Source organism: Enoplosus armatus, chromosome 7 (genome assembly GCF_043641665.1).
Source record: "Enoplosus armatus isolate fEnoArm2 chromosome 7, fEnoArm2.hap1, whole genome shotgun sequence".
NCBI lineage: Eukaryota > Metazoa > Chordata > Actinopteri > Centrarchiformes > Enoplosidae > Enoplosus > Enoplosus armatus.
Window position 1 is genome coordinate 6,017,476 of NC_092186.1, and position 26,070 is coordinate 6,043,545.

At 42.8% G+C, this 26,070-nt stretch overlaps 1 protein-coding gene across 1 annotated transcript; it reads left to right on the plus strand.

Moving 5' to 3' along the window:
- The first annotated feature begins 575 nt into the window (after window positions 1–575).
- sned1 (sushi, nidogen and EGF-like domains 1) lies at window positions 576–24,552 on the plus strand. The gene is made up of 32 exons (XM_070909123.1): window positions 576–794; window positions 7,125–7,412; window positions 7,774–7,914; window positions 8,050–8,212; window positions 8,294–8,419; window positions 8,706–8,819; window positions 9,309–9,422; window positions 9,968–10,081; window positions 11,227–11,274; window positions 11,373–11,480; window positions 12,922–13,014; window positions 13,174–13,308; window positions 13,674–13,793; window positions 14,115–14,231; window positions 14,941–15,084; window positions 15,521–15,694; window positions 15,848–15,961; window positions 16,066–16,179; window positions 16,271–16,384; window positions 16,498–16,614; window positions 16,766–17,053; window positions 17,187–17,370; window positions 17,620–17,732; window positions 18,229–18,507; window positions 18,825–18,966; window positions 19,071–19,153; window positions 19,806–19,904; window positions 20,265–20,381; window positions 23,350–23,437; window positions 23,538–23,617; window positions 23,719–23,742; window positions 23,894–24,552. The coding sequence occupies exons 1-32, from the start codon at window positions 576–578 to the stop codon at window positions 23,935–23,937; spliced, it is 4,218 nt and encodes a 1,405-aa protein (XP_070765224.1). The 3' UTR covers window positions 23,938–24,552.
- The last annotated feature ends 1,518 nt before the right edge of the window (window positions 24,553–26,070 follow it).

A 26,070-nucleotide genomic window follows, 5' to 3' on the forward strand; every position in this document is an offset into this window, starting at 1 on the left:
CCCTTTGATTATCATAGATCCGCCCAGTGGTTATCCAGTTACCGGCCTCTTCTCGGCTATTGGCTGCAAGGAGCTAATTATGCAAGGTAGTGAATCCCTGTGGGGGAGGTGGGGCCAAAACTGAAAGAACTCCTTTGGCAGGCAGAATAGAGCTTTTATTGAGGATATTTCTTAGCTGACCATCAGGGACCAAATCGCTGGATTGTTCACAAAAAAAAAACAAAAAAAACATCTCAGCTGAATCACGCTGCTCCCCCTCTTTCATTCCTTCCCTCGTTTCGTTTCAGTGAGACAGAGTGCAGCTCATGCAGTACCCAGCAGCAAGCAGAATGCAAGGAATCTACAGTATTCCCCTGTCTCACACAAGAAGCCCAGTTCACTACTGAAGGACAAGTGAGGAGAGGAAGAGGCAGAGCCAGAGAGAGCAGTCAGGGGAGGATTCAGACGGCTGTGGTTGAGAGGAGGAACGTACGGTCTTGTCCTGTTCTGCTCTGCTCTTGTTGCCTCAGGTGTGTGTGCTCCTCCCTCCCCTCCGCGGTGCCTGCTGTCAGCTCCATCCCTGGGTGGCTGAGGCCATGGTGTTGGTGCTGCGAGCCCTGCTGCCCTGCTTCTGCACCCTGCTCTCCCTGGACCTGCTGCCTGGGGTGGAACCCGCCGTGCCCCTAGAGGACTTCTACCCCTTTGGCCAGGACAAGGGGGACTCCCAGACCATCGCTCAGGACGACGGAGGCTCCAGGCTAGTGGAGATCTCTGTTGCTTTCCCCTTCTTTGGAGACAGGCACACGGGACTCTATGTGAGTACAGAGCAGTGTGTTTTCACTGATGTGTGTTTATGTCTTTATGTGTCAGCGTGTATGTATGTGTGCATGCACTTGGTAGTTGGCAATTGAAACTGACATGGTGTGGATTGTATAAGAGCCTCAGGGAGATGAGATTTGGCACATAGCCAAACACTACATTGCTGTGCCCTTTGAGAGTTTGTATATGTTTGTGTGCGCTCACAAGCTCTGGTGTGTAACCTCATTTGTAGAATATCGTGTTTTCCCCCCCGTGGGTGGAATCATAATCCCCCATGACATTCTCCTCTCTTTACATCTGCCCTCCTCGCACTCTTGAGGGCTCTGAGAGAGAAACTATTAGCAGAACAGTGGTAAGCCCTGTTCTAATAAGTCTACAGTTAGCTGCTAAAGGAAATGACAGTTTGTGTTCTCACTGTTGCCGCGGAGCATCTGTGAGCAGTTCTTTTTCAGAGAGAGTGGGGGGAAAATATGCACGCCGGAGAGAGAGAGAGAGAGAAACAGTGCTCGTGGGAGGAAGCTGAATGGTTTGACAAGGATTTTCGCGCACCACAGTGAAACACACTTTGATCTGCCTTTGTCATGTATTGGGTTCAGTTCCAGCGCATGGAAAGGCAGAACTCCCTTAAATCAACACCACCTGTTGTGGTTATGCATCCGCCGCTCGCTCTCCGAAATCCCCTCCTCCTTGCTCTGAGCCCCGCCTGCCTCCTCCCTGTTCAATGCATGGGCAAGGGGAAGCTGAGGAACCATGGCAACAATGGGCAAGGTCAAAGGTCGTCTTTCTAATCTAGGCGTCTGTGCCAAGGGAGTGAGGTCAGTCTCCCAATGAAGACATTCTTAAAACTCTTTTGCATCTACACACAGTGCACAGACTGTGACAAAGTTCAGTGTTTGAGTGTCTCTCTGAAGAGTTATAAACTCAGCAGTCTGGAGCTTCTGTGTATCACAATTGCTGCCAGATTGTGTTTCTCGCGGGAAACACAGCTGAATTCCAGTACATCACCTCTCCTGTAATAATACTGATACACAATAGCCAAATTAGACAAGACAAGACAAGACAAGTCACTGTTGCTTGGCTTGTTGATCTTAGATTGAATTATCATCTGATAGAGAAATCTGCGCACGCCACACTCTGAAATGTGCTGCGTTAGTTGCGATGTGATATCCTGCAGCTCACTCTGCATCTCATTGGGCTGCAATTCTGCAGTCACGCAAGGCATAACAGATTGTGACAGGCACTTGAAATTACAGTCACGCTCATTTTGAATGCCTCACCTGAATCCATTAAACATCTGCTGCAAAGCGCACCGGCCACATGGTGATCTCTGCCACCAGAGAGCTGCTTTGAACCGTTAATATTTCAGTGAGTGCTAAGGGGCTAAATTTGTATGAATAGTTTCTTCCAGGACATGTTCCATGCCTCTGGGCCGCCGTCACATGGAAGCTGGAGAACCAAACTGGTTTTAGATGCTTTGTGGGTGCTGTCTTACTTTATTATCATAACTGATTCTGCTTAGCAGAACACATACCTTGAAACCCCTCACAGCAGATCCTGTTAAACTATCAGCCTATGTCCCTTCCTGAAGCAAGGCTTTTATTTTTAGCAGTTGCTGATCAACTCTACCACCGCCATGTGATACTTGGTTACAGAGGTCTCTAATGTCCCATCAACAGACCCTACAAATCCCTTTACAAACATGGGTCCCCCCTGACTTGGTCCCGCTCCAGTCCCACTTCTGCCTCCTGGTAACCAGGCTGTCCCTCTGTTATGGTTTGTGTCTGGGAGTTTTCACATGTTGCTGGGATCTCTCCTCCTCCTCCTCCTCCTCCTCCTCCAGGTTCCCCCCTTCCCTCCTCCCACGCCTCAGATAACATGGCAGGGGTCTTCCCCCTGGAACTGTCCAGCTGCTTTATCTGAGAAATGACCAATCACTTTAACAGAACACAGATGTATCTGCAAAGCGTCTTAGGGGCTTCCAAACAATGCAGTTCACGGATTAACTACTCTTACGGATGGCCAGTGTAAAGAACATGAAGGGAGATATCCAAGGTCAGAGAGGAAAGAACACAAGTTTAAAAGCAGATGTGAGAATAGATGGTTATGATCAAAGGCTTTTATTGTAGATAGATAAACTCACAGACAGTGGAAAGACTTTCTAGGGCTCGTTGTGTACGTTTATACGGTGAAACGTGTTATTCATAGTATTAAAATGTACAAGATAATGTGGCATTGGTCTGTAATTAGAAATAAACTACATTTAAACAAAAGTCCGATATATTTTTGAGAGGATCCTGCCAAGAACGTGCTACAGTGTAACGGCACTCTTCACAGATTGCACATCTGCTAGTGCTCATCTGCTCTTCTGAGGAGCTTCAACACTTTGGAGTTTGTGCAATTTCATTCACTCACTTTCACTCACCGCTATGTATGGCCCAAAGATGTGTGCATCGAGTTTTATTCTTTGTACTCTGCACGGGTGCTTTTTATATACATGGGCAGGATGAGAGATGGGCTGAGTGATGTTAGGAACAGCTCCTCCACCACGGACAAGATATGTCTGCAGACACTTTAAGCCTTAAAGTCTTAAAGTAAATGATGCTCTTTAAGGGAACAGTTGGGGAGATGCGCTTATTCGCTTTCTTGAGGAGAGTTAGATGAGGAGATGGATACCACTCTCATGTCTGTCGATTAAATATGAAGCTACAGCCAGACGATGGTAAACACTGGAAGCTTGTTTGTGTAAAAACAACAAGTTGTGGTTTTTACGGGAGTTTCTTGGCCGGGCGCAGTGACTTCCTCCGCTGGTTGCCTGTTAAGCTCACAGTGACGACAAGACTCAAGAAAGTCACTGAACCCGGCCAAGAAATAGTCTGGTACATCATCTAACTCTCAGCAAGAAAGCAAATAAGCATATTTCCCAAAATATAGAATTATTCAATTGAATCTTTAAGCCTCTATCTTTATTTTAATGTATTCAATTGCAGGTTCATTTTCAGGTTTACCATGCTATTACACATGGATGTTTCTTTGTGCAGCATGTCCACCTAGTTTGGCTTTTCACTTTCACTTCATGCCCTTTACAATCAATTCCCCTCTTACCTTTCTTTATTTACAACATTACTACATCATCAGTAACATCAGTACACAATATTTTTGTAACTGGAAGTGGGCTATTTTAAACTGATCATAAATTCAGTTATCCTACATTATACAGACCAGTGAAACAGTAAACTCACATTTTTTTATACCAAGTCTCCACATCACTTGCACCATGGAAGTTGTATTAGAGTCCTACCACACTGTTCCAGGCAGGATTTATTGCCTCAATCTAAACTATTTGGAGATAAAGGTGAGCCCGGGCTAAGGAGACAGGCCAAGCGCACAGACGGTCAGACTGTAGTCACTTCCTTTGGTTTCGTCAAATAATTGGACAAGCTTGTAACTGTGAAACCTCTGTTTTTGACAAGGAAAACTAATGTTTTCCTGAGTTGATGTCCATGGGCACCTTTTTCATTCAGGGGTTTGCTTTGGCTTGACTTAAGCCAGATGAAAGTTTATTTTAGTCCATAAATTGCTTGGCTCTAAAGAAAGCCACCCAAGCAAAATCCTGGATGTATCCGGCAAAGAATTCCCAAAAAATAACACGGGAGTTGTGAAGTGGAGTGGCACCATTTTGAGAAAGAGAGAAAGAAATATGGGGAGAGCGATGCTTCTTACAAGGTTGACTGATCGCACCTCTCTCCCCTGCGATTCTGACCTTGGTCATGTTACAGCATAACACAAGGCAGCTCTGAACCCATTCACTCTCGCACAGAAGTGTGATGCATAACCACCCTTCACTGGATGTCTGTGCTAGTTATAGCCTGGTTGAAATCCATGAGAGGAAGAGAAGTATGTGATATGAAGCAAAGAAAAAGGTCCCAAGTTCAGTTTAAATTCCTCTAAGGCCACTGCCATGTCAAAGTAGTCCCCTAAAAAACCTTAACAAGTAAGAAATACACTTGTTTAAACAGTTCCAGATGCTACAAGAGATTGGATTAGGCGATTAAACATATTCCAGTATTGGAGTATAAACTCTATTTAGTGTTCAGCATGATTTCCTACACTAATTTTGCTGTAAGATGGGTGACTTCCAGACCACTGCCACCACAGGTCTCTCATTAGTGGGTATGTGGGTGTGGGAGATTTGTAATTCATGTACATCCCTCCATTCATCCAGCCCTGTGCCCTCGCTCTTGTTTTTCTCCCGGTATCAGATGGCGCTCTGGCTGACCCCCGGGCCCTGCCCCTGCAGTTTCCCCACATCAGCCACGTTCTCACCACATCACGCTGATGCAGAGGGGAAGACTGTGGTCGGGCAATTAACTTAGCCCCTGTGCCGTGCCAAACAAAACTTCCTCTCCTGTTTTTACAGCAAAGTCCTTCAAATTATGGTTTTCATACATGCAGGGAGCAAAGCCGAGCCATCTGACGTTGCTTTGTCACTGTCACATGCCACTTGGCTTGAACGCAGAGAGGCAAAGTTCACGCCGGCGCTTAGGAGAAACAGGATAGGTGCCATGGTGGGAAGAATCTCCCCTTGTTGATAATATGCAGAGATGATGTATGAATGAATGAAGGCCTTTCATGGGGATTCAGTCCTTCAGCCTGTATAACTTTCCTCTCCACTCAGCTTCAGCAGCTTGTTTCTTAGAAGGTTCAAAAGTCAGTGCGGTGGCTGGTTGGACACCACATACTGTTTGTGATGTGACTCTCTTCCTAAATTCTACTTAATAATCTATCATTGACATAACAATTTACCACATTGCTAAGTGCTATTTTAGAATCTATCAATTAATTATTCTTCTCCTCTAGAGGCATTTTAATTACATTTTAAAAACGTTCTCCCCTAAATATCCTCCGCCCTGCCCCAAAACATCCCTCGTTTACTTCCTGTACACCTGATCTGTCTTATATCAATAATCTTTACCTCTTCTCAGAAGTTTTATCTAGCACCATGGCAAAGAAACATTTTGCAAAACACAAACATTTGTCACATTTTGTCTTGGTTCTGTGGCTTTCAGCTTGCAGTCCTTACTGTTGCTCTTTTGTTGCTTAATTTTGGAATCTATTTTTCAAACTGCAGCTTAAAGCTTCACTAATCATTATTTTTATATTAACAATGGATCAAATGACTTGAATGTGGAAGTGGTCGCTTGTAGTTATGATCCCACAGAGAATTATCAAGCAAACTTGCCACCCCCCTCAGCTCTAAAGAGTTTTTTTAGTGTCTTTAAGCTCATTGTTTTGGTTTTATGACCTATAACAATCACTGTTTTTTTCTCCGATAAACCAACTGTACACTACCTGGCCAGCACCAAGCAGCAGACAAAGTTAGCGACTAGCTGGTGGACATAGTGGACCCTTTAGCAGCTGAAGAGTCAGATATTTATCCCTGGAGTTGTTGGTACTTACATTTTCCAGGTGGACAGAACACATCTCTACATGAAGGCTGATGTTTCTCTGTGCTCTCTACTGGATGTGTAAATAAACAACTGTTTCCTAACATGTCAGCCATATAACACAGTATAAGACAGGTTTTATTGTAACAACGAAATGTTTATTTTTATATTATATTATAAATCTGTCAGTTATTTTTGGTGCTTCATCTATAAAATGTCAAAAATGGTAAAAAAAAAAAAAAATCCCCATTTGAATTGTCTTCACGTTGCCAATTGGTCTGACCAGAAGTGCAGAATCCAGAGATATACAATTTGCAATAATATAAGAGAAACAGAGAAAACCAGCCAAATTTTCACCTTTGAGAGTGAAAGTCATTGATGGTTTATTTTGCTTCAGCAATGCACCATCATCATTTAGCTTTTAAAGTTGATCTTTTAGGAAGTTGATTTTTGACCATGCTACAGTACATAGCTGCAATGCACACGAGGGGAGGACGGGTTCATTCATTTGGGGTTACTTTGCTGTTGGCACCCATCTGTGGATTTAAAGAGTGTGAACGTCCTTCCTGCTGTGATGACTTTGCAGGTGCGTGAGCAGCAGAAACCTGGTTTTCTCAGCTGCTGTAATTTCACGGAATAAAGGTAGCGTCTGTTTGCTACATGAGAAGCGCAAACATCCGTTATGGGAGCGTCCGCTGCCCCATGCTGCCGTTTGCCCCGTGAGGTTAGACTACCTCTGTTTGTCCACCTTCGCCTCTTCTCCTTAGCACTTCCTCTCTAAACCCGCCTCATCCTACAAACAACTCACAGTGGCTCAACACAATATATCATTGTATGATTAATGTATCCAGAGACTCTTAACTCCAACTCTTTCCTCCCCAGGTTAACAACAATGGCCTGGTATCTTTCCTGAGGGAGGTGTCTCAGTTCACGCCTGTGGCTTTTCCAATCGCTGGGGACAGAAGGGTTGTGGCACCGTTCTGGGCTGATGTGGACAACCGTCGAGCAGGGAGAGTCTTCTACAGAGAGAGCCGGGAGCCCTCCATCCTGAGGAGGGCCTCGGGTGACGTCAAGACGTACTTTTCCGATTTCCCCAACTTCAACGCAACATGGGTCCTCATCGCTACCTGGCTTCAAGTTACTTTCTTTGGAGGCAACTCCCTCACACCGGTATAAACTCACACTGGACTGTACAGCTCTCCCACTACCATGTAGTTACTGCGTAAACAGCTCTGATTCATACTGGGAACCGCTGGCCTAGATAATCTCAAAGTCCCAGGAAATAGCCTTGTTGTTACTGGTTAGAATTTGGATATAATATGTGGTTAGAAAGCACATCAGTTGGGTTTTATTCTAATGGTAATTATGAATCTGCCTCAACCACAGGCCCACAGGAGTCTATTATGTGTCTAGCTTGACTGAGATTTAAGAATCTGTACCATTGATATGAGTTCTGTCAGATGCATGCATTATTACCAGATTTCGTGGAAATCAGGAAATGGTTTAACCGAGCCTGTTCTTCTCTATGCAGGTAAATACTTTCCAAGTGGTGCTTATTACAGATGGAGAGCTTTCCTTCACTATATTCCAGTACAATAATATCACTTGGACCACAGGCATGCATGCCAGCAGCGGAGGAAACCTGGCCGGGCTGGGAGGGATAGCAGCGCAGGTAAGATCACACGGTTATTTGCTCATGGTGGAATGTACAGTATGATCTGCGTCCTGTGAAGATTTGTGAGGGGGTGTCTAAACTCTAATTCAGCGATCCTTTGTGATGTCTGCCTCCTTGTTACTCTCTTCCCAGGCAGGTTTCAATGCTGGTGACGGCAATCGCTATTTCAACATCCCCGGCTCCCGCACGGCCGATGTGGTGAACGTCGAGGGAACCACCAACGTGGGCTATCCAGGCAGATGGGTCTTCCGTATAGATGATGCAAATGTGGAAGTGGGTGGCTGCAATAACTCTGGTAAGACCCTCTAAGAGATTAGTTCCTCTACTTCTTAATACTTGCTTCCGGGATTCCTGTTACATTGACCTCTTTCTACAGCATCAGTGTGCCCGCACCTGCGACCATGTCTGAACGGAGGCCAGTGCATCGACGACTGCATTACAGGCAACCCCTCCTTCACTTGCTCCTGCTTGGCTGGCTTCACTGGCCGGCGGTGCCAGATTGGTGAGTTATGGTTGACACCACTTCCTACTTGACACACACTGCACACTGTGCTCAGGTAGATAGGCATGAATACCTATCTATCAATAATGTCAACTTGTAAAAAAAACCCAAACATACTAGAATTCGCCTGACTTGCCAAAGAGACACCCGGATATGTCCTTAATGCTTGTATCAGCTTCTGTTGCATTCTCCTCGGACATTACCTTACTAACTTACCTTGGCCAGATGTTTTCTTCTAATTAAAAGAGTCACACTACCTCCTTTGTATTCCTCCCTGTCTCTGTAGATGTCGATGAGTGTGCCTCGTATCCTTGCCAGAACGGAGGGACTTGCGAAGACCAGATTAATAGTTTCATCTGTCAGTGTCCTCCTGGGTACACTGGGATTCAATGTGAAACAGGTACAGAGGACACATTGACTCAAAGCTGGTATATAATGTGGTTACAATTACATTTTTTATTTCTTCTTTGTAGAATACTTTCTGTAGAATCATGTGGAAATTGCTCATTTCAGCTCGTTGCTCATTTTACACAATAGTGAAGTTGATCTAAATAAAAATCCTCACTTCTTCTACCCTGCATGCACTAAATAGGCTGAAGACCTGGAAAAACTCTGATTAATTAAAGTATTTCTGTGCCTCATTAAGCACTTTCCACACACAAAAAAAAGTATTTAGAATATCTTGGTCCAGCCTCTCAGGAGCTCCTGTGCCTATTCCCACAGTCCAGCCTGTGGACATGTATCAAACCTCTTCTAATACCTTTCACAGCCAGCAGCACATACTTGCAGAGTGAGGGGAGCAGTGTGGCGGATATATTAATCAGCTGAGTAAATATTCCATAACGTGTCTCCCTGTCCCCATGTGTGTGTGTGTTTGTGTGTGTTCCAGACATTGACGAGTGCAAAGACGGACCGTGCCTCAACAACGCGCTGTGTGTACAAGGCACTGGCAATTTCACCTGTGTGTGTGAACCGGGCTACACTGGTGTCCTGTGTGAGACAGGTGAGCAGGGTTTTTCACAGTTTGGGGGAAAGTAGGCATCTCCCTCCAGAGGAAATATTTTCTGCTGCTTTCTACATCAAACACAGTCATTTGGCAGATGTTTTTGTCCAAAGAGTTTCCCAGTCTACCTAGACAAATGGGTCCAAGTTGGGGTTATGGTTGAATTCATTTTCAATTTTTTTTCTTGGGTCACACAATGTAGCAATGAACCACAGTGAGGAAGTTCACTGAAGTCAGGTCGGTTTCCGGAAAGGCCTTTACTAATCTGGCTCCTCTTGTGATTGATTCTTGATGAAACGTGAACCCAATAGGGAATTAAATGATCAGGCCCTGCACAGTTCCCGAATCCTTGTATCTACATGAGAAGGGATTACTCTTAATACCAGACACCTGGTCAATGAAACTCTATGCTTTCAGAAGGGAAGTTCAGTAGTCTCAATCCAGCTCAAGACGACGACCTCTTGCTTTTCCATGTGAAGATTGAAAAATCTTAATGAGAAACTGAATCGACAGCACATAAACTTTCTTTGTTGTGCATCCTCCAGACATAAACGAATGCGGGTCGCAGCCCTGTCTGAATGGAGGAGAGTGCATCGATCAGGTGAACAACTTCACCTGTATTTGTCCCGCTGCCTATACTGGAATGCTCTGCGAGACAGGTGACTTGAATTCAACTTGAATTCTGCCAGAAAAGCATGTTTGGAAAAATGGTTTACGATAGAAAATGTTTACACAGTTTGTAAGTCGTCTTTTTGCCTTTCTGTTTGGCTTCCTGTAATGTAGCATTTCTCCAACTTGGACGAGCACAAAGGGAAACCTATCATACCTCTTTGACAGCAAAATTAGTGTTTATGGCTTTGAACTTTGTTTAAGTGAGCTGGTTCTGTCGTTACACCAACTTCTATTAAGAATTTCAGCTATTTTGCCACTGCAAACGTTTTCATCATACTCACATTCTTTATCTGCTCTTACCAAGAAAAATGCCTTTATAGTATTTAATAGGGTCACAAATCTTGACTGAGGATTGTGGCATATGCACATTTTGTTTTTCTGTTTGTCCGTCCACCTCACTGCAGATAAGTCTAATAAAGGATGTGTCTGTTTTAGCCTGTTACTATCTGCTCAAGGCTAGTTTGAAGGGTCGGTTCACTCAAATAAGAAAAATAAATCTGATAACAATATTGGCCAATATTCTGATTTTATTCATACATAGCATAAATGCGTGATATAAACCAACATTTCTGATAAAAATCTCTTAAATTTGGCTATTAAAGAACTGCTGAATAATAAACCTGTCAGTGCTCTTTGGTGGACAAACTATGTAATGCTTACACTGTTTCTAAATTATAGAAAACATATCTTTGGCATCTCTGTACTACAATTTCTATTACGAATAATAGTTGATCAGACTGTTATTATTACACACTTTTCATATATTTCTCAATTACCTCTGGTTAGTGGTATCTCGCCATTTATTTGTACAGGTTTTGCCACTGACATTTCTGCTGCCACCCCAATACAATGGAGGTAAATGGAATTTCACTGTGAACTGTTTTCATTGGGACTATTTCTTTTGTAAAAAGTGTTGAAAGCAATGTATATGGATTGATAGGGAGGGAAACAGGGGCACTCTCTCTGGAAAGACATCTTGCTGTGACTAAATTTCATTCACCTCCATTGTATTGGGGTGACAGCATATATCTCAGAGACAGGTATCTCCAAACCTGCATGGCTAATTACCACCAGAAATATGTTATTTGGATGAATCCAAACCTTTAAGCTCTGTCTTATCTTCCTCTCTCAGAGGTATTGGTGCTCCAGGTCAATTCAACTGAGGCAGAAAACCAAACAGGTAAAAGCAAGTACAGCTACAGCTTGAGCTTTGCCAAAAAAAATTTCACATAGAGTTTGATCCTCTCACCTCAGCCTGTCGTGCTTTTCCATATGCAGCCCCGTGTGAAGAGGAAGACTGCAAGAAGCACCAGATTTGTGAATACACCAGCACGGGAATCCACAACTGTACATGTGCTCCGGGCTTCTATGGTGACAAGTGTGAAGGTATTGTACGCTTACTGCAGGCAGCTGGGCAGGTACAGAGCAGACTGGGGCATTTAAAGAGGAGCTGTGCTATCCCACAGGAATTTGGAGCCCTGCCCTGGAAGAGGCTGCTTGTGATGATAGATTAATGTAATTATCAAAACTGACACGGCCTCGCCCAGTTTACTACGGGAACCAGTCGCTTGATGTTGTGAATAATTGTTTTATAGCACATTTTATTAGTTTACCAACAAGAGGAAGTGCTTTGTCTAGACTTGAAAAGGCCTCTTTATGAGTCAAAGCTGGTCTTTGGTATTCAGGTCATTTCTTCAGACAGAGCTGTTGAAATATGCATGCTTCCACACCGCTACTTGCTTTTCTGGAAGTTGGCCATTGCACCACGCTATAGTTTCAAGCACAGCTGCTGCTTGCATAACCATAGGGCAATTTGAACACAAAATATGTAAAACACTATCATCCTCAGCTAATGCTTCATGCCTTCCTTTCATAAATGCATATTAAGTCGTTTTACATTAGGTTTAACATCTGTATTATATTATATTTATATTATATTTAGGAAATAACTAGTGAGCCATTTAAAGCTAATTCAGGCTCCCATGAGAGGTTAGTGTCACCCTCTGATAGCAGTTGTTGCAAGTTTTTTCTTCCCCCGCCCCCCACCAAAAGCTCTTTAATAGCATTTGAGCTATTGCAAATGCATGCTACTTCTCACCCTTGAGCTGAAATAACTATCAGTGCTTATATAGGCTCTCTTAAATCTCCCAAATACTTTCCTGCCTGGCTCACTTGGAAAGCACAGTGGAAAAAGGAGCACGATCCTCCAAGGAAGAGAAAGTAGTGGGACTCAGAAGTGCCTAATCAGGCTCTCAGATCAAAGGGGCCCGGGCCGCACAGGTGGCCCATGAAAAGTGTCTCTCGCAAATTAGCTATCCATTAATTGCCCTCTGGGCCATACATTTTGTGCACAAAATATGCTCCATATCATCAGAAAAATAATACCCTCCACCGAGCTCCCGGGACTTCAAAGGGGAGCCATTTAGCTGTGATACGGCCACGTCCTTTGATCCACTGCTGCAATTAGGAGGGAGAGGAAAATAAAACCATTCTTACAATTTGTACGGAGCGGATGTGCAGCGTGCTGACTGGTAATCCTCTGCTCCTGTGAACTTTGTTAGAAAAAGATTAGGGGAAGAGAAATGACAGCGAATCAATACATCGTTTACAGTATAGCAGATGAAAGACGTTCAGCATGTGGTGCACATGTTGACCGTTTATATCTTCTGCCTATGTTTACACTTAAACTGAAAACTTAACATAATGTAAGTACTTGCTTTCAAGAAGCTCGAGCAAACTTTCCAGATTTGAATATTTGAGCCTCTCTCTCTCACACACACACACACACACACACACATGCACTCTCTCTCTCTTCCTGTGTCTGCAGAGGAATGTCTTTGCCAGAATGGGGGTGTCTGTGTGGACAGCAATGGGACTTGTGAATGCCCTTCAGGCTACACAGGACTCTACTGTCAGTTTGGTGGGTATGATACGTATAATCCTATCAGGTGTCTCACGAGAGCTTTGATGAATGTGAAAAAAACATTGGAGTCCGCTGTAAGATCACAAATATATCAAACCAGAAGCCATTTTTTTCCTAAATTTGTGAACTTGTCTTTCCCAATAACTTTCCTCTCAGAAGTAACTCAGACGCCGTGCAGTAACAGCAGGCCGTGTCCTGATGGGGGTCCCTGTTTGGAATACGGAGGGACCTACCTGTGTACATGTCAGACTAGTGGAGCAGAGCTAGATCATAAGGACTTCTACCCCTATGGTAAGAGCCTCAGGCACCAACCCAACAACACGGCACTTTGCAGCTATGTGTCACTGCATGAGCAGCCGGTTTCTATAGCGACAAACCCATTTTCAAACACACTGGTCTTGACAAGTGTCACTTTCTATTTCAAAAGGAATGGTCACATTTGCAGGTTGCATTTACGACGTGGAGAGACATTTCAAAATGATTTATGCTGTTGTTGAGTGCTCTGAGGAGATTTTGTATTTAATCCAATCAGAAAATGGCAAATAATCTGTGTTTTTTAAAGGTTGGCCCAAGGCTATGTGCTGGAGTAAAATTAAAGAGGTTTACCGTTTCCCAGTGCAATGGAACACAGTCAAGTATCGGTGTGTGTTTTTCAGTACAGCCCCGATCGGTCTGCGACTCCTCTCCGTGTCTGAATGGGGGCTACTGCTATGAGCGGGACGGAGGCTACACCTGCGAATGCAAATACGGATACTGGGGGAAGCACTGTGAAAAAGGTAACTATAAATGATAAAAACACTAGAAGCATACCTTCACATGAACATAAGAACTGTGCCTTCATCAAAACATCCCTCAGACTTGTGTGTTATTACTCAAATCCAGCTTTAATGCACCAGGAAACATGCCATTACTCGTAATGCTGCTTGAAATATTACAATCCAGAAAGGCTTATGATAATTTGGATTTATGACTGAGTTATGAGCTCTTTTTCTGAATTATGACTTGAATGGCAACTCACTGGAACAGATTTATTTTGTGTGATTGAAAGCTAGAGTGTTCTCCACTTCAAGGATTCCCTACTGCCTGTCTCTTTCCAGTTAGACTCAATACCTGTGCTTCTGGTCCCTGCCGCAACGGAGGCTCCTGTAAGGAAGAGGCAGGGAGCTACAGATGTGTGTGTCCATACAGATTCACTGGAAAACACTGTGAAGTGGGTGAGTGCCCGCCACAGGTAATATTCAAAACATTTTGTGCCCAGTGCACAAACTGTTATATACATGTACATGTGTAGAAATGTACCATAAGAAATCTAATCATCAGACCCCCCCCACAGTTCTTTGAATGCTCTTATTTCTTGTCTCATTGATGTAAATATTTGGATGGGTAACATTTTTGTAAAACTAAATGAGATCCTTGTATGATAAAAAAGTAGACTGACAGACAAGTTACAGATCTGGGAGAGGTTTTAGACTCTGATCTGAATTTTATTTGCTATTTCAAGATCACAAAAACTTCACCAAAATTTTATTTTTAACTCACAAAGCTGCTGAAAGGCAGATACATGCTTTGTCACTTAAATTATGAGAACTCTCTTCTCACCGGGCTCCTAAAAAGTCTTTATGGAAATTATAGTTGAATCAAAATGCTGCAGTCAGGACTACGAATAATGCAAAAAAAAAACATAGATCATGTTACCCCACTGCTCGCGACACCGCACCGGCTACCTTTATCTTTTAGAACCGATTTTAAAGTCCTTTTACTTGTTTATAAAGCCTTACATAACCTAGCACCTTCCTATATCAGCCACTGCAACGAGAACTCTCAGATCTTCCACTGCCTCTCTTTCAGAAGTTCTTTTAGAAGTAGCTTTTTTCCTTTTTTTTCTCTTTATCAATAGTTCTCGGTGTTTATGTTTTCTTTCAGGGAAGCCAGACCCCTGTGCCTCCAGCCCCTGTCTGAATGGGGGGACATGTTTTCACTACATAGGGAAGTACAAATGTGAATGCACTGAGGCCTTCAGCGGCAGACACTGTGAAATAAGCAGGAGCTCGGCACAACCCTCCGCAGGTAAGCAGACTGTGTGTCACCACGCAATAATGTCAGAATCTCGCTCCGATGCTGAGGTTTGTACGATGTTGACTTTAGTAGATTGTTGACTAATCTAAGATTGGCACGGTCGGAGGATATCCTGAGCTGTTAAGTGTAGAGATACTGTCTGAAGATAATCTTAGCAGTGTTGCTGCACTGGAGGCCCCACATTTACAGATATAGAACGACTGCATAAGCTATATAAAGTAAGACATGACTAGACCTGGTGATTCATGTCTACACACTCTAACAGCATGCTGGAGGTAATTTTAGGATGACAAAAACAGAGAGCCTGGATGGAAAACACCTCTGTTGCCATTAGTCTGTCCTGGATGAGCTCATTTAAGCCCCAGTGTTTGTGAGCTTGTGTTACTATGCAGCCATGCTGACATTATCAACGCGTTTTGTATTTCAGAGCTGGGCTGTGGGCTGCCTCCACAAGTGAAGCACGCCGAGATCCAGTTCTCCTCAACAACACCAGGCTCCATGGCTGTGTATCTATGCCACTCAGGCTTCATGTCTGTGCCCAGAGCCACCCAGAGCATCTGTGGTATTCAGGGAGACTGGAGCCAGCCACCCATTTGCGAGGGTCTGTAACATACACATGGACACACAAAAACTGCCTTTTAATGACCCCTGAAAAGTCCTAAGAAATAGAATGCCAGTTATTACAACCATTTAAAATGTTTTAGGTTGATGTTGCTGTTGATTTAGACTGATTTCTTAATTCCCATCATTACAGAGATCAATGAATGCCTATCACAGCCTTGTCTTCATGGCGGTACATGTCGGAACCACGTTGGATCCTACCAGTGTGAGTGTGATGATGGCTACAGTGGAAAGCGCTGTCAGACAGGTAAAGCCTGATCCAAACCTTCTAATATTAAATGCTGAAATTCAGAGCACCTGCAGACAGGTGTAGCTCCTGTGTATATATGTGTGTGTTTTGTCTCCCTTAAGACATAAATGAATGCCTGTCGGAACCCTGCAAGCACGGGGGGACATGCGAGGACCAGCCTGGCTCCTACTTGTGTCATTGTCCACCAGGCTTCAAAGGCCAGAGCTGTGAACTAGGTAAAGTATTCTTTCACCCTGTTACATTATTATATTACTATCATAATTATTTTATAAGCACTGAAATTCTTCCATAAACATGTGTGTGCAGAGCAGGACGGGTGCGACTCCAACCCCTGTCTAAATGGAGGTGTGTGTCGGGGTTACAGACGGACTTATGTGTGCGCATGCAAAGATGGTTTCTTTGGGGACCAGTGCCAGATGTGTAAGTGACTTTGCACTGCCTCACATGTCTGTTTCATTGATGTTAAAAGCTAATTCACTCAACTTCTGACATGAACCATATTGCACTGACTGCTTGTCTTTGTCGCCCCCAAGTGGAGAACCCATGTGTACTGCAACCTTGTGGAAACCGTGGCCTCTGCAGGAGTGACAGGAGAGGGAACTACAACTGTGTTTGCAAAACAGGACACACAGGCAAAGACTGTGAGAAAGGTCAGTAATTGAAAGGACACACCAAACTGCATCACTCAATCAGCTTGTCATTTGTCAGCCCATACTCTGTGGCTCATCCTCTGCATTGCAAAGACAACTCTGTAATTATTTAATGTATGGATTTGACATGTAAGGTTGCCACTGTTCCCAGACCTGCTGCCTCCCTCTGGTCTCCATGTTTTGCGCGTGGAGGAGAACGAGGTGGAGCTACGCTGGGATGAGCCAGAGCCCTCACACAGCCTGGTCAGCGGGTTCGTCGTCACTTACGGTCCCCTGGGCCGGAGCAATCGCAAGTCAGACCTCCTGGACAGGCAGAAGTCCACCCACGTCATGCGAGGCCTGGTGCCCGGCCTTCTGTACAACATCTCCACCTTCTCCATCAAACGCAACACCAACAGCAACGACATCAGCCAGCCTGCCACCGCACTAATACGCACCAGTGAGCACACTCTTGGCTGTAGTAGTAGTGAGAAACTTTCCTGGAAAGTGTTTCTCTCTGCATATTCACATGAGTTTGAATGCATGCTTGCAGTTTTCATGTGTGAGTGTGTGTGTGTGTGTTTCTGTGCTAGGACCTCGGCAGGTGGAGCAGCTGCAGGTGGTCAACGTGTCCTCCTCTCAGGTGTGGCTGAGCTGGCTGGTTCAGGCAGCTCGTCATGCAGCAGTCAGCAGGGTGCACGTGTCTCTGTTACCTTCAGATGGGAGTGAGGCTCGCACCGCCGTGCTCAACATGAGCACCACTGAGCACACCTTCAGGTCAGGTTCTGCACTGTGCTGCTAAAGAACGCTGATAACCCAGGATCTCACTTTATTGCACAGACCTGCGGCTTCGTATGTGTCCACTAAATGGTGCTGCACTTTGAATGGCTTATAGTAATATACCTTTCAACCACTAGAGGGCAGTATTTCATCACTGTTTCGAGGCTGAGTTAAGAGGATGATGAGGTCAGGTATAATGCTTGTTGCTGTAGTGCAATGTTTTGTGTGCCTCTTTCTGTTTCCCAGTTCATTACTCCCTGGTCAGATGTACACAGTGGACGTGTTGACTCAAAGTGGAGTCGGACCAGATGAGTTTCCCTCCACCAGCCACTCAGCTGGACCGCTGCAATTCTGGACAAGTAGGTTACATATTCAGCAGTCAAGTATGTATTACTTATTAAGTTAATAATAACAAGACAGAATGTATATATTAGAATTAACCCTGTTATTACATTTCATACATTGTGGAAATGCAGTCAGCATTTATTTTGCTTATTTAATCAGCACAATTGTGTGGCTATCAGTCAACTAAAAAGTACACTTAACCTTCACGCCATGTCTTTTCTGTAACTGCCTCCCCTATAAAAATTCAAGCGTTTATTATTTAACAGTCAGTGAATGCTAAATCCTAACACACTTAAATGTAATTGTAAGCATATTTAAATGTAGCCTGCAAGTGTTCATTGATACATTTATGAACATCTGTAAACGTACTACAATAATTATGTGTAAAGAGTTAATAAATGTTCTATAACCTATTGATAATAAGAATAAAGCAATATTAAGCAAAGAAAATTTGAGAACATATTACATTATTAAGGTTATTAATGTTAACCATCCGTGTTTTTCCCTCAGGGCCTCTTCCCCCACAGAACCTCTCCCTGTCACATGTGACCACTAACTCTGCACTGATCACCTGGAGCCGCCACCCGAGAAATGTCCCAGATGGCTTTGTGGTCAACGTGACCCGAGGGTTGAATACCAGGAGCCGCTTCCTGCCGAATTGGAAATTAGGATCGTATACTCTGCGGGAACTGACGCCAGGACAGAACTACTATGTGGCTCTCACGTCCGTCAGAAACACAGGGCAGGAACACATCCACAGCATACCTCAGCACTTAGCCTTCACTACCTGTGAGTGCCTGTGTTTGAGGAAAATAGCTTCTTATCACCCTCTCATTTATATGAACATGTTTCCAAAGAACATTTCAGTATCACACTTGCATCGCTTTGTACCATGAAAGCCTGCTGTAGAAATGTTTTCTCTTGTGTTGACAATGTTGATGCCATGCCCGGCTATTGTGGACGCTATTGTAGGTAGAATTTTTGGGATACAACATAAACTATTAAGCTCAAATTTACAATTTGGCTTCACTGAATCTATCCAATTTCAAATGATTACAAACACCTGAATGTCAAAACAAATTCTGTATACATTTCCTTTGACCCAGTGCCAATGGAGGCAAGATCAGGGAGAAGAGAGAGGCCGACCGGGACTGGACAGGGGACTCAGGTTGGAGTCAGACTTCCACCATCTCAGCCTCAGGTCCTGGGAGGCACAACAGAAACAGAGAACTCGGAGGAATTGCCCAGGTACACGTAGAGTGTTGATGATTATTAAATGGTCATAAAAAAGACTTTGGTTCCATCTGGTGATTCAGCCGTCGATGATAAACAATCCGTTTTCTCTGTTGCAGATACACAGAACTCATTGACAGAAGGGGAAAGATAACAGCCAGGTTCAGTCACTTGCCCCGAAAAGCCATTCGACATCGTACTAGTAAGTGCAAGTAGAGGCAACCATGTGACTTCTAAAGCCAGATTAATTCAGCAGGACATTATTACATTCTCCGACATCTATTAAAATAACATGCTACACCCATGTATTGAAATGGTTCTGATTTGCTCAGGATGTAAAACCATGAAAGAGTAATCATATTTGCTTATCTTGATGCAGATGGAATAACTTAAAGCATGGTCTTATAACCATATGGTCCTAACCATGGCCTGGTCCTCTAATGTAAACTGGACTCTCTGCTATCACACAAACAGACCCATGTTACCTGACACACGGTCGCTTCATCTAGCAACTTTTGATAAAGTGAAACAAGTCAAAAAACAATAACTTTCAGCAATAAACTTTTTTTTGCAATGTATCTTCACTTTTTCGTAACTTAATGTGTCCCAGTGCAGACGTTTATAGCCTATAGCCTGAACAGAAGAACTGTTTTACAGATGTTATCTTGCGCTCCTGAGAATACGCTTCCTTTCTAGGATTGTTCTGCCCCTTTTAATGATGTTACGCCTGTGATGTCGTAACATGATTTTAACCATTTTGTCAAATCAATAGTATGTCCTGTTTCATTGTTCCAGGCTGAGCAATGCAAGTCTTTTCACGCCGATTCATGACAGGAAATGTTTTTGCCTTGCAGAACCTGACCCGCCAATTAGATTAGAGAAGATGGAAGAAACAACGAACAAAATCAGCCTCGCACTAGAGATTCAAGAAGAAGGTTTAAGAACGAAGCCTGGTAGGTGGCACATCTGCCCTTGTAATGGATCCCAGCTTGTGTGCACACACATGAGATGTCCTGTTGGACAGAGACTACTTATTAGTCTTTAGGCGTTATTTATCGTTGGTGGTATGTATGTTTTCCAAGCGCTGTGATTGAAATGTCAATGAGGATGCTGACCTTGACAGACAAAGATGTAACATTCAGGAAAGCGGATTGTCAATAAAGAAAGGGGGGAAAGAAAGGGGGAAGTGGTGTAAGAGCTAGAGGCTATCAACACATGGTATCAGCTGTAGATAATGTGGAGTAGTGGGCCTGAAACTTGAGACCCATTCTCTTTCTGTACTGCGGATGTTGATGGCAGCTGTTGTCTTTTAGAGTTGCCGCAGGACTGCCGCAGTCTGCCCTGCCAGAACGGGGGTACGTGTGCGAACGGAGGCGACTCCTTCATCTGCGACTGCGCAGCGGGGTTCAAGGGCAGACAGTGTGAACTGTGTAAGTTTATGTGCTTCCTCTCCACACATACACATACACACAGGGGGGGGGGCGGTTCAGTGAAAGTAGGCTGCTCCTCATAATAAGCTTAAACTCTACAGCAGTTCTGTGAAGCTGTACTGCAGCACAGTGGTGCTTTGAGCTAAATGCTAAAATCAGCATGCTAACATACCTGTGTAATGTTACATTCAATTCACTTCAATTCAAAGGGGCTTCATTGGCATGGGAAACACGCGTATTTGCAAGTGTGAAATAAAAACATGTACATAAACAGAACAATTGTGGCTTTGCTGTTAAAAAAAAATATATATGTAAAAAATGACGTATCATTTATACTTTCAGTTAAAAATATACGAATACAAATAAATGAGAATGTTCATTTGCTAATTAGCATTAAATACAAAGTACAGCTGAGTCAGGTGGAAATACACCAAAGAATAGGACAAACAAAGATTTTGACCAGATGATGGAGCGAGATAAAAAGTCAGGGCATCACCAAAGTGAATAATAATTTAACCTGAGGAGGACATGAAAGTTTGTACTAAATTTCACAGGAATCCTTCCAACAGTTGTTGAGATATTTCAGTCCAGATCAAAGTGGCGGACCAACCAAGAGGCAGACATTGCCGTCCCTGGAGCCACGTAGCTAGCATGGCTAAAGACCCCTCTCCAAACTGAAGTACAGCCGGAGTCCTTAGTATTTTACCAGTGGCCCAATCGTAACAAGGACATTTCAGTGTTTGGCGGCACAGTGGCTCAGTGATTACCATTGTTGCCTCACAGCGAGAAACTCTGTTTCTGTGTGGAGTTGGCATGTTCTCCCTGTCTTAAAAATGTTGGTCAGCTGGATTGGAAACTCTATAAATGCTTGCTGGGATCAGCCCAAGTGCCCAGTCACCCTGAACAAGATACATGATGTTGAAAATGGATGGATAACACAATGCTATTTCAAGTGAAAACAATACAACCTCCTTTCGATTTTTTTTCTAAAAGGCATTGAATTAGCGTAGTAGGTGTATACCTGTTTCTCCAAAGACATTTTGATTAAAGATGTCCGATCACCAGCTGTCTGGATGTCTAATGCAGGATTTACTGTCCTGTCCATGTGTCACCAAAGGGTTGTAATTCTGCTTTCTCTCAATGTAACTGTAGCATCTCATGGTGTGAACTTACAGCGGGATCTATGTTAGATTTGCATTTCGTCATGTAAACTGACATACATGCCGAGCTATGTATAGACCTCTGGTTTCTTAAAAGCAGGAAACACGCTCTGCTGACAGTTGACCCCACTGACATTTATGAATGGCTTGGTTAACTTTAAGGCTTAGGGGCATGAATGTACAACATGAATACAGTGTCAGAGAAGCCACAAAGCACCACATTATTTGCACTGCACCACTTTCCTTCCCTTTTTTTTCAGGGAGCCAGTGTTACATTTACAACTCAGTGTTTCTTTTGAATGCTGTGGGGGCCGTATGTATGCTGCTCTGTGGACAATATCTCTCTTTGTTCTGATTTTACTCTATCTTTTGATATTTACTCTGTCTTTGCCGTGTCTCATTGGTAAATCCTCAGCAAAATTCTTGAGGGCTCAAACAACTAAAAAAAAAAAAAAACCCATAAAATTAGATTGTAACTGTAAAAACAATTTCATATATTATTAATGAAGAACGTTTGTGTCCTCATAAGAGAAGCCTTATTCCTTTAAATGAAAACAAATCCCTCAACAGTCCAAATCTAGAATCTTCCCATGTACATACTCATTCATTTTTAAGATATACTGTACCGTTATGAATTCAAGCCGCCAGCTTGTATTAAATGCACCTCTGACAGACTGTGAATGGGAAACTGCCAGCTGCCTGGAGGAAACGTCTACCAGCCAGTAGGAACGCATTATTTACAGTGTCCACTGCCTTATTGAAGTTAATGATCATGATCATGTAATGATCAACATGTGTTTACATTTATAAAAGTAGTTGATTATATGCTGCCATTAATGTATAGATACAATTTTAACTTAGGAGCATGAATGAAATGTAATTTCTTGCTCAACAGGAATGTACACAGATGATTATTCAGATCATTGGTGTCTCCTCCTCTATGAAAAGCAATTAGCTGCTTGAATCACATTTTCCTTGAATCAAAAGTTAATAGGACGTCCAGAACCTCCTGTAAAAACAACCTTAACAAGAGTTTTTACCAACAATATTGCACTCTATCAGAGTCTTTATTGCTCTCTAGGTATTCAGATAGTTTAACACAGTTGCAGACATCACAGTCCTTATAAAAAACAAGACAAAATGTTATGAGTTCCAGGAGGAAATGTGTGTGATTGCTGTGTGCATTCATACTTATTAGCATTTTGGACAACTTTATTATGATATGAACACGTATTGACCTTATTGTCATTATAGTAAGCTGACATGCATATACAGTTAATCAGTCTGCGATAATGAATATTTTGAAACATCAGTGGACTTTGCACTGGATCCATTGGCTGAGATATAAATGGATGTCTATGGGATTGCTTTTTAAAACTTAATAAGTCAAAAAGTATAACTGTTATGAGTGAGAAAAGTCATAGCAGACGTCTACAATGCAATCAGTCATCTTACCAAAAGTGTCTTTAAAAGAAATTGTTTTCCACACTAACGGCGGGAGTACATTCTCTGACATCCAGCCTAATCCCTGATCCCCCTCCCCAGTTTTATTTCACTAATAATTAGATGTTGATGAAGCCGTGTGTGAGGAGACACTGGACGCACCCTCGCCCCTCTTGAGTCCTTTTCTTCACCTAAACATCCAGCGTCAGACTGTTTAAACATTCCTTTCCTAAAACCATCCATCAGCCCCGAGAGCAGGGCCCAGCTCCATCCCACATGACTCCTAAACTATCCAGCAGACTTTTCCCCTCGCTGACAGTACTTTAAAACCTTCATACCTCATGTTGTGTGACTGCTGTTTGCAGTGTGCCAGCGAGTGCCACACCCCTGCACCCGCCTCTACTCCGAAACCAAGAGTGTGCCTGTCTGGGAGGGTGGAGTGTGCCACTACCTGTAAGTCATATCAGATCTCCTGTTCTGGCCTCACATGCTCAGACTCATCATGACACGTGTGACGTTCCGACATCTATAAGTGTGTTTTTATTCTTCGCAGGTACAAAAGGACGTATAAAGTACAGCAGGATGTTTGTTACCGAGAGATTTGTGAACCGATGCTTCCCAAGAAAACGCAGAGTAAGTTGAAAAAGCCGCCTGAGCAGTGTTGAAGTTGTTTTTTAGCAAATAAACCGATGCAATTCTTTTCACCCGCTAATATTGACTTTCTTAACAGTCAGAAGAACAAACAGACAACAATAAAGGTTTGTTTTCTTTAACACAATCAACATAATGATATATTTCTTGTGGTGAAATGTTTCCTCCAACCATGTAAACGCACTGCTACTATAGAAGATCACAAGATTTTCCTAAATGATCCTAAAAAATTAGTATTTTATTTTTATTTTTTTCTAGAGCACTTGGATACCGATGAAAGGGCTGTCATCGCCATCATGTGAACTTCAATTTTGGTGTTTATAATCTACTTGAAGTAACTGATTATGGTCATGTTTGTGCTGAGAAACCCTGTCAGAACCCACTGTAACATTTTAGAAACAGATCGTCATTCATCTGAAAATAAGGTTGTATTTGTTCATTCCTGAGAGCTGTGTTTGTAGCTCCGTGCTTCACGAAAGGACTTCAATCAGTCAAATGGAAAATGATGACTTACAAAAGCATACGTATGCAAATATTAATGGTAAGCAGTCTGCTGTGCTGCATCACAGACCTTATATACCTCATTTCCATGTCCATGCTGACACATTAGGAGAGGTTTTTTTTTATTATTTGTGATTCAGCTGCAGGTTTGTCCCTCAGGGAAATAACTGTAGAGCGTTCCCAATCTTTTCCTTATACCAGCCCCGTGATCTCCTTATAAAGACGATGGGAAATGTATGTTTTCTCCACACCCCATAAATTCATCTCCTCCTCTGACAATGGTGCACAGTATTTTCTGTGTGTATATAAATATCTTTCTCTGTGTCTTAGCAGGCGTCACTGCTCGCTACTCTGTAAATAGTGTTTATAGGCCATTTTGTAGGTGAATATTTTAATAATAAAAATGTTAAAATGTGTTTGTGTTTCTGGTGTCTTTTTTGGGGTTGATATTTGCATCCTGGACTGCATCTACATCAGTATTACCATCACACAGACATGGTCAACAATACCATTTAAATAGCTCTGGGTCCTTGGTATGATTGTTTTTTTTTTATATATCACCACTAGCTACACTATATTTAATCAATCATGCTGTCAATTATTCAATGGGCCAGTGAGTTTAAAAGTTGCAAAAATCACCTGATTGGAAATATGTTAATAATATTTTATTGAGAAGAGGCAAGCAAGACCAAAGCCGGTTGTGATGCATGACTAGAGTTAATTGAAAGATGATTCATTCTTATTTATAAACAGGAGGGAAGTTAAAGGGCAGACCTAGATAAATAAGAAACAACAAATGCAGATGCTTCCATACAGGGCAGGAGGGTGATTGCTGAATGGCTTGATGAGTATGAAAATGATATGCTATGGCCCTCATTTTCACCAGATCTCAACCCAGTTGAATATCTGTGGGAGATTGTGGAGTGCTCTCCGCAACCTTCATCAAAAGACCAAACGGGAATGTTTTGGAAGAATGGTGTTTATCCTCTACTAAAGATAAAATAAAATAATATAATCCTTTATTAATCCCTCAGCGGGGAAGTATGCATTTACAGCAGCAGACAGGATAGTGCAATAGGAAAGACTAAAGGAAGCACTGCAGCTGTTTTGGAGGCTACAAATTCTGCCTAATGTGTATATTGTGCCAAACCTCCGTTTTAATGTATCATGCTGTATTCTACATCACAAATGAATGCTGTGTTGTGTGGTGTAGTCTGTATGTTTTTACAAAAAATGCAAAATGGTGCTTTTCAGCCGTCTATGTTTGCCTAGTGGTTATTTTATTTTCATTCTTTCGTTGGCCAGATGGAACAGCAACATGTGGATGAAAAAAAAGATTTGATTTGATATGTGAAAAAGGCAATTAAGATAAAAGAGGCAGGGCAGTTGCCCAGTACCTCCCACCGTTCACTTTACTGAAGGCCCATGATTGAGGACTACTGACCTGACCCCTGAAACCAACACAAATTGAAACTACACAGAATGCACCTAATTTAATGGTGTCTTTTAATTTTAAAGCTGATGTCTTACTACTCGTTTTGGTCCCTCTACCTCTACAACGCGGACTCCTCATTATTCCGCAGTGTTTGCAGTTTGGCATGTTTAGGATAATCATCCCACTTGTTCCAGACTTGTGGTTTTTATGCTGCGTTCAATGAACCCCGGAATATCCACGTTCTACGTACCTTTCCTACTGCCCATTGGAGTGCTTATGGTCGGTTATTAAATGGCAAGTGTAATGGAAATATTTTGAAAGCTCATTAGTACTGGAATCACATTTGTCGTACTAAAAGCATAGACTTTCTTTATAGTATGTAATTGAATATGATATGATAAGAACAAATGCTAACATAATCGCACAGTTACAACATTTATAAATATAGATTTCACAATGTGTTTGGCTCCATTGCTTCCTTATTATAATAAAAATCGAA

What these genes read in the sequence shown, in the direction of transcription:
- sned1 (XM_070909123.1), top strand. Translation starts at nt 576, where the DNA reads ATGGTGTTGGTGCTGCGAGCCCTGCTGCCCTGCTTCTGCACCCTGCTC. An exon ending in GAGGCAACTCCCTCACACCG is followed by an intron (nt 7,413 to 7,773) that starts GTATAAACTCAC and finishes TTCTCTATGCAG; the next exon opens with GTAAATACTTTCCAAGTGGT. An exon ending in CTATGGTGACAAGTGTGAAG is followed by an intron (nt 11,481 to 12,921) that starts GTATTGTACGCT and finishes CTGTGTCTGCAG; the next exon opens with AGGAATGTCTTTGCCAGAAT.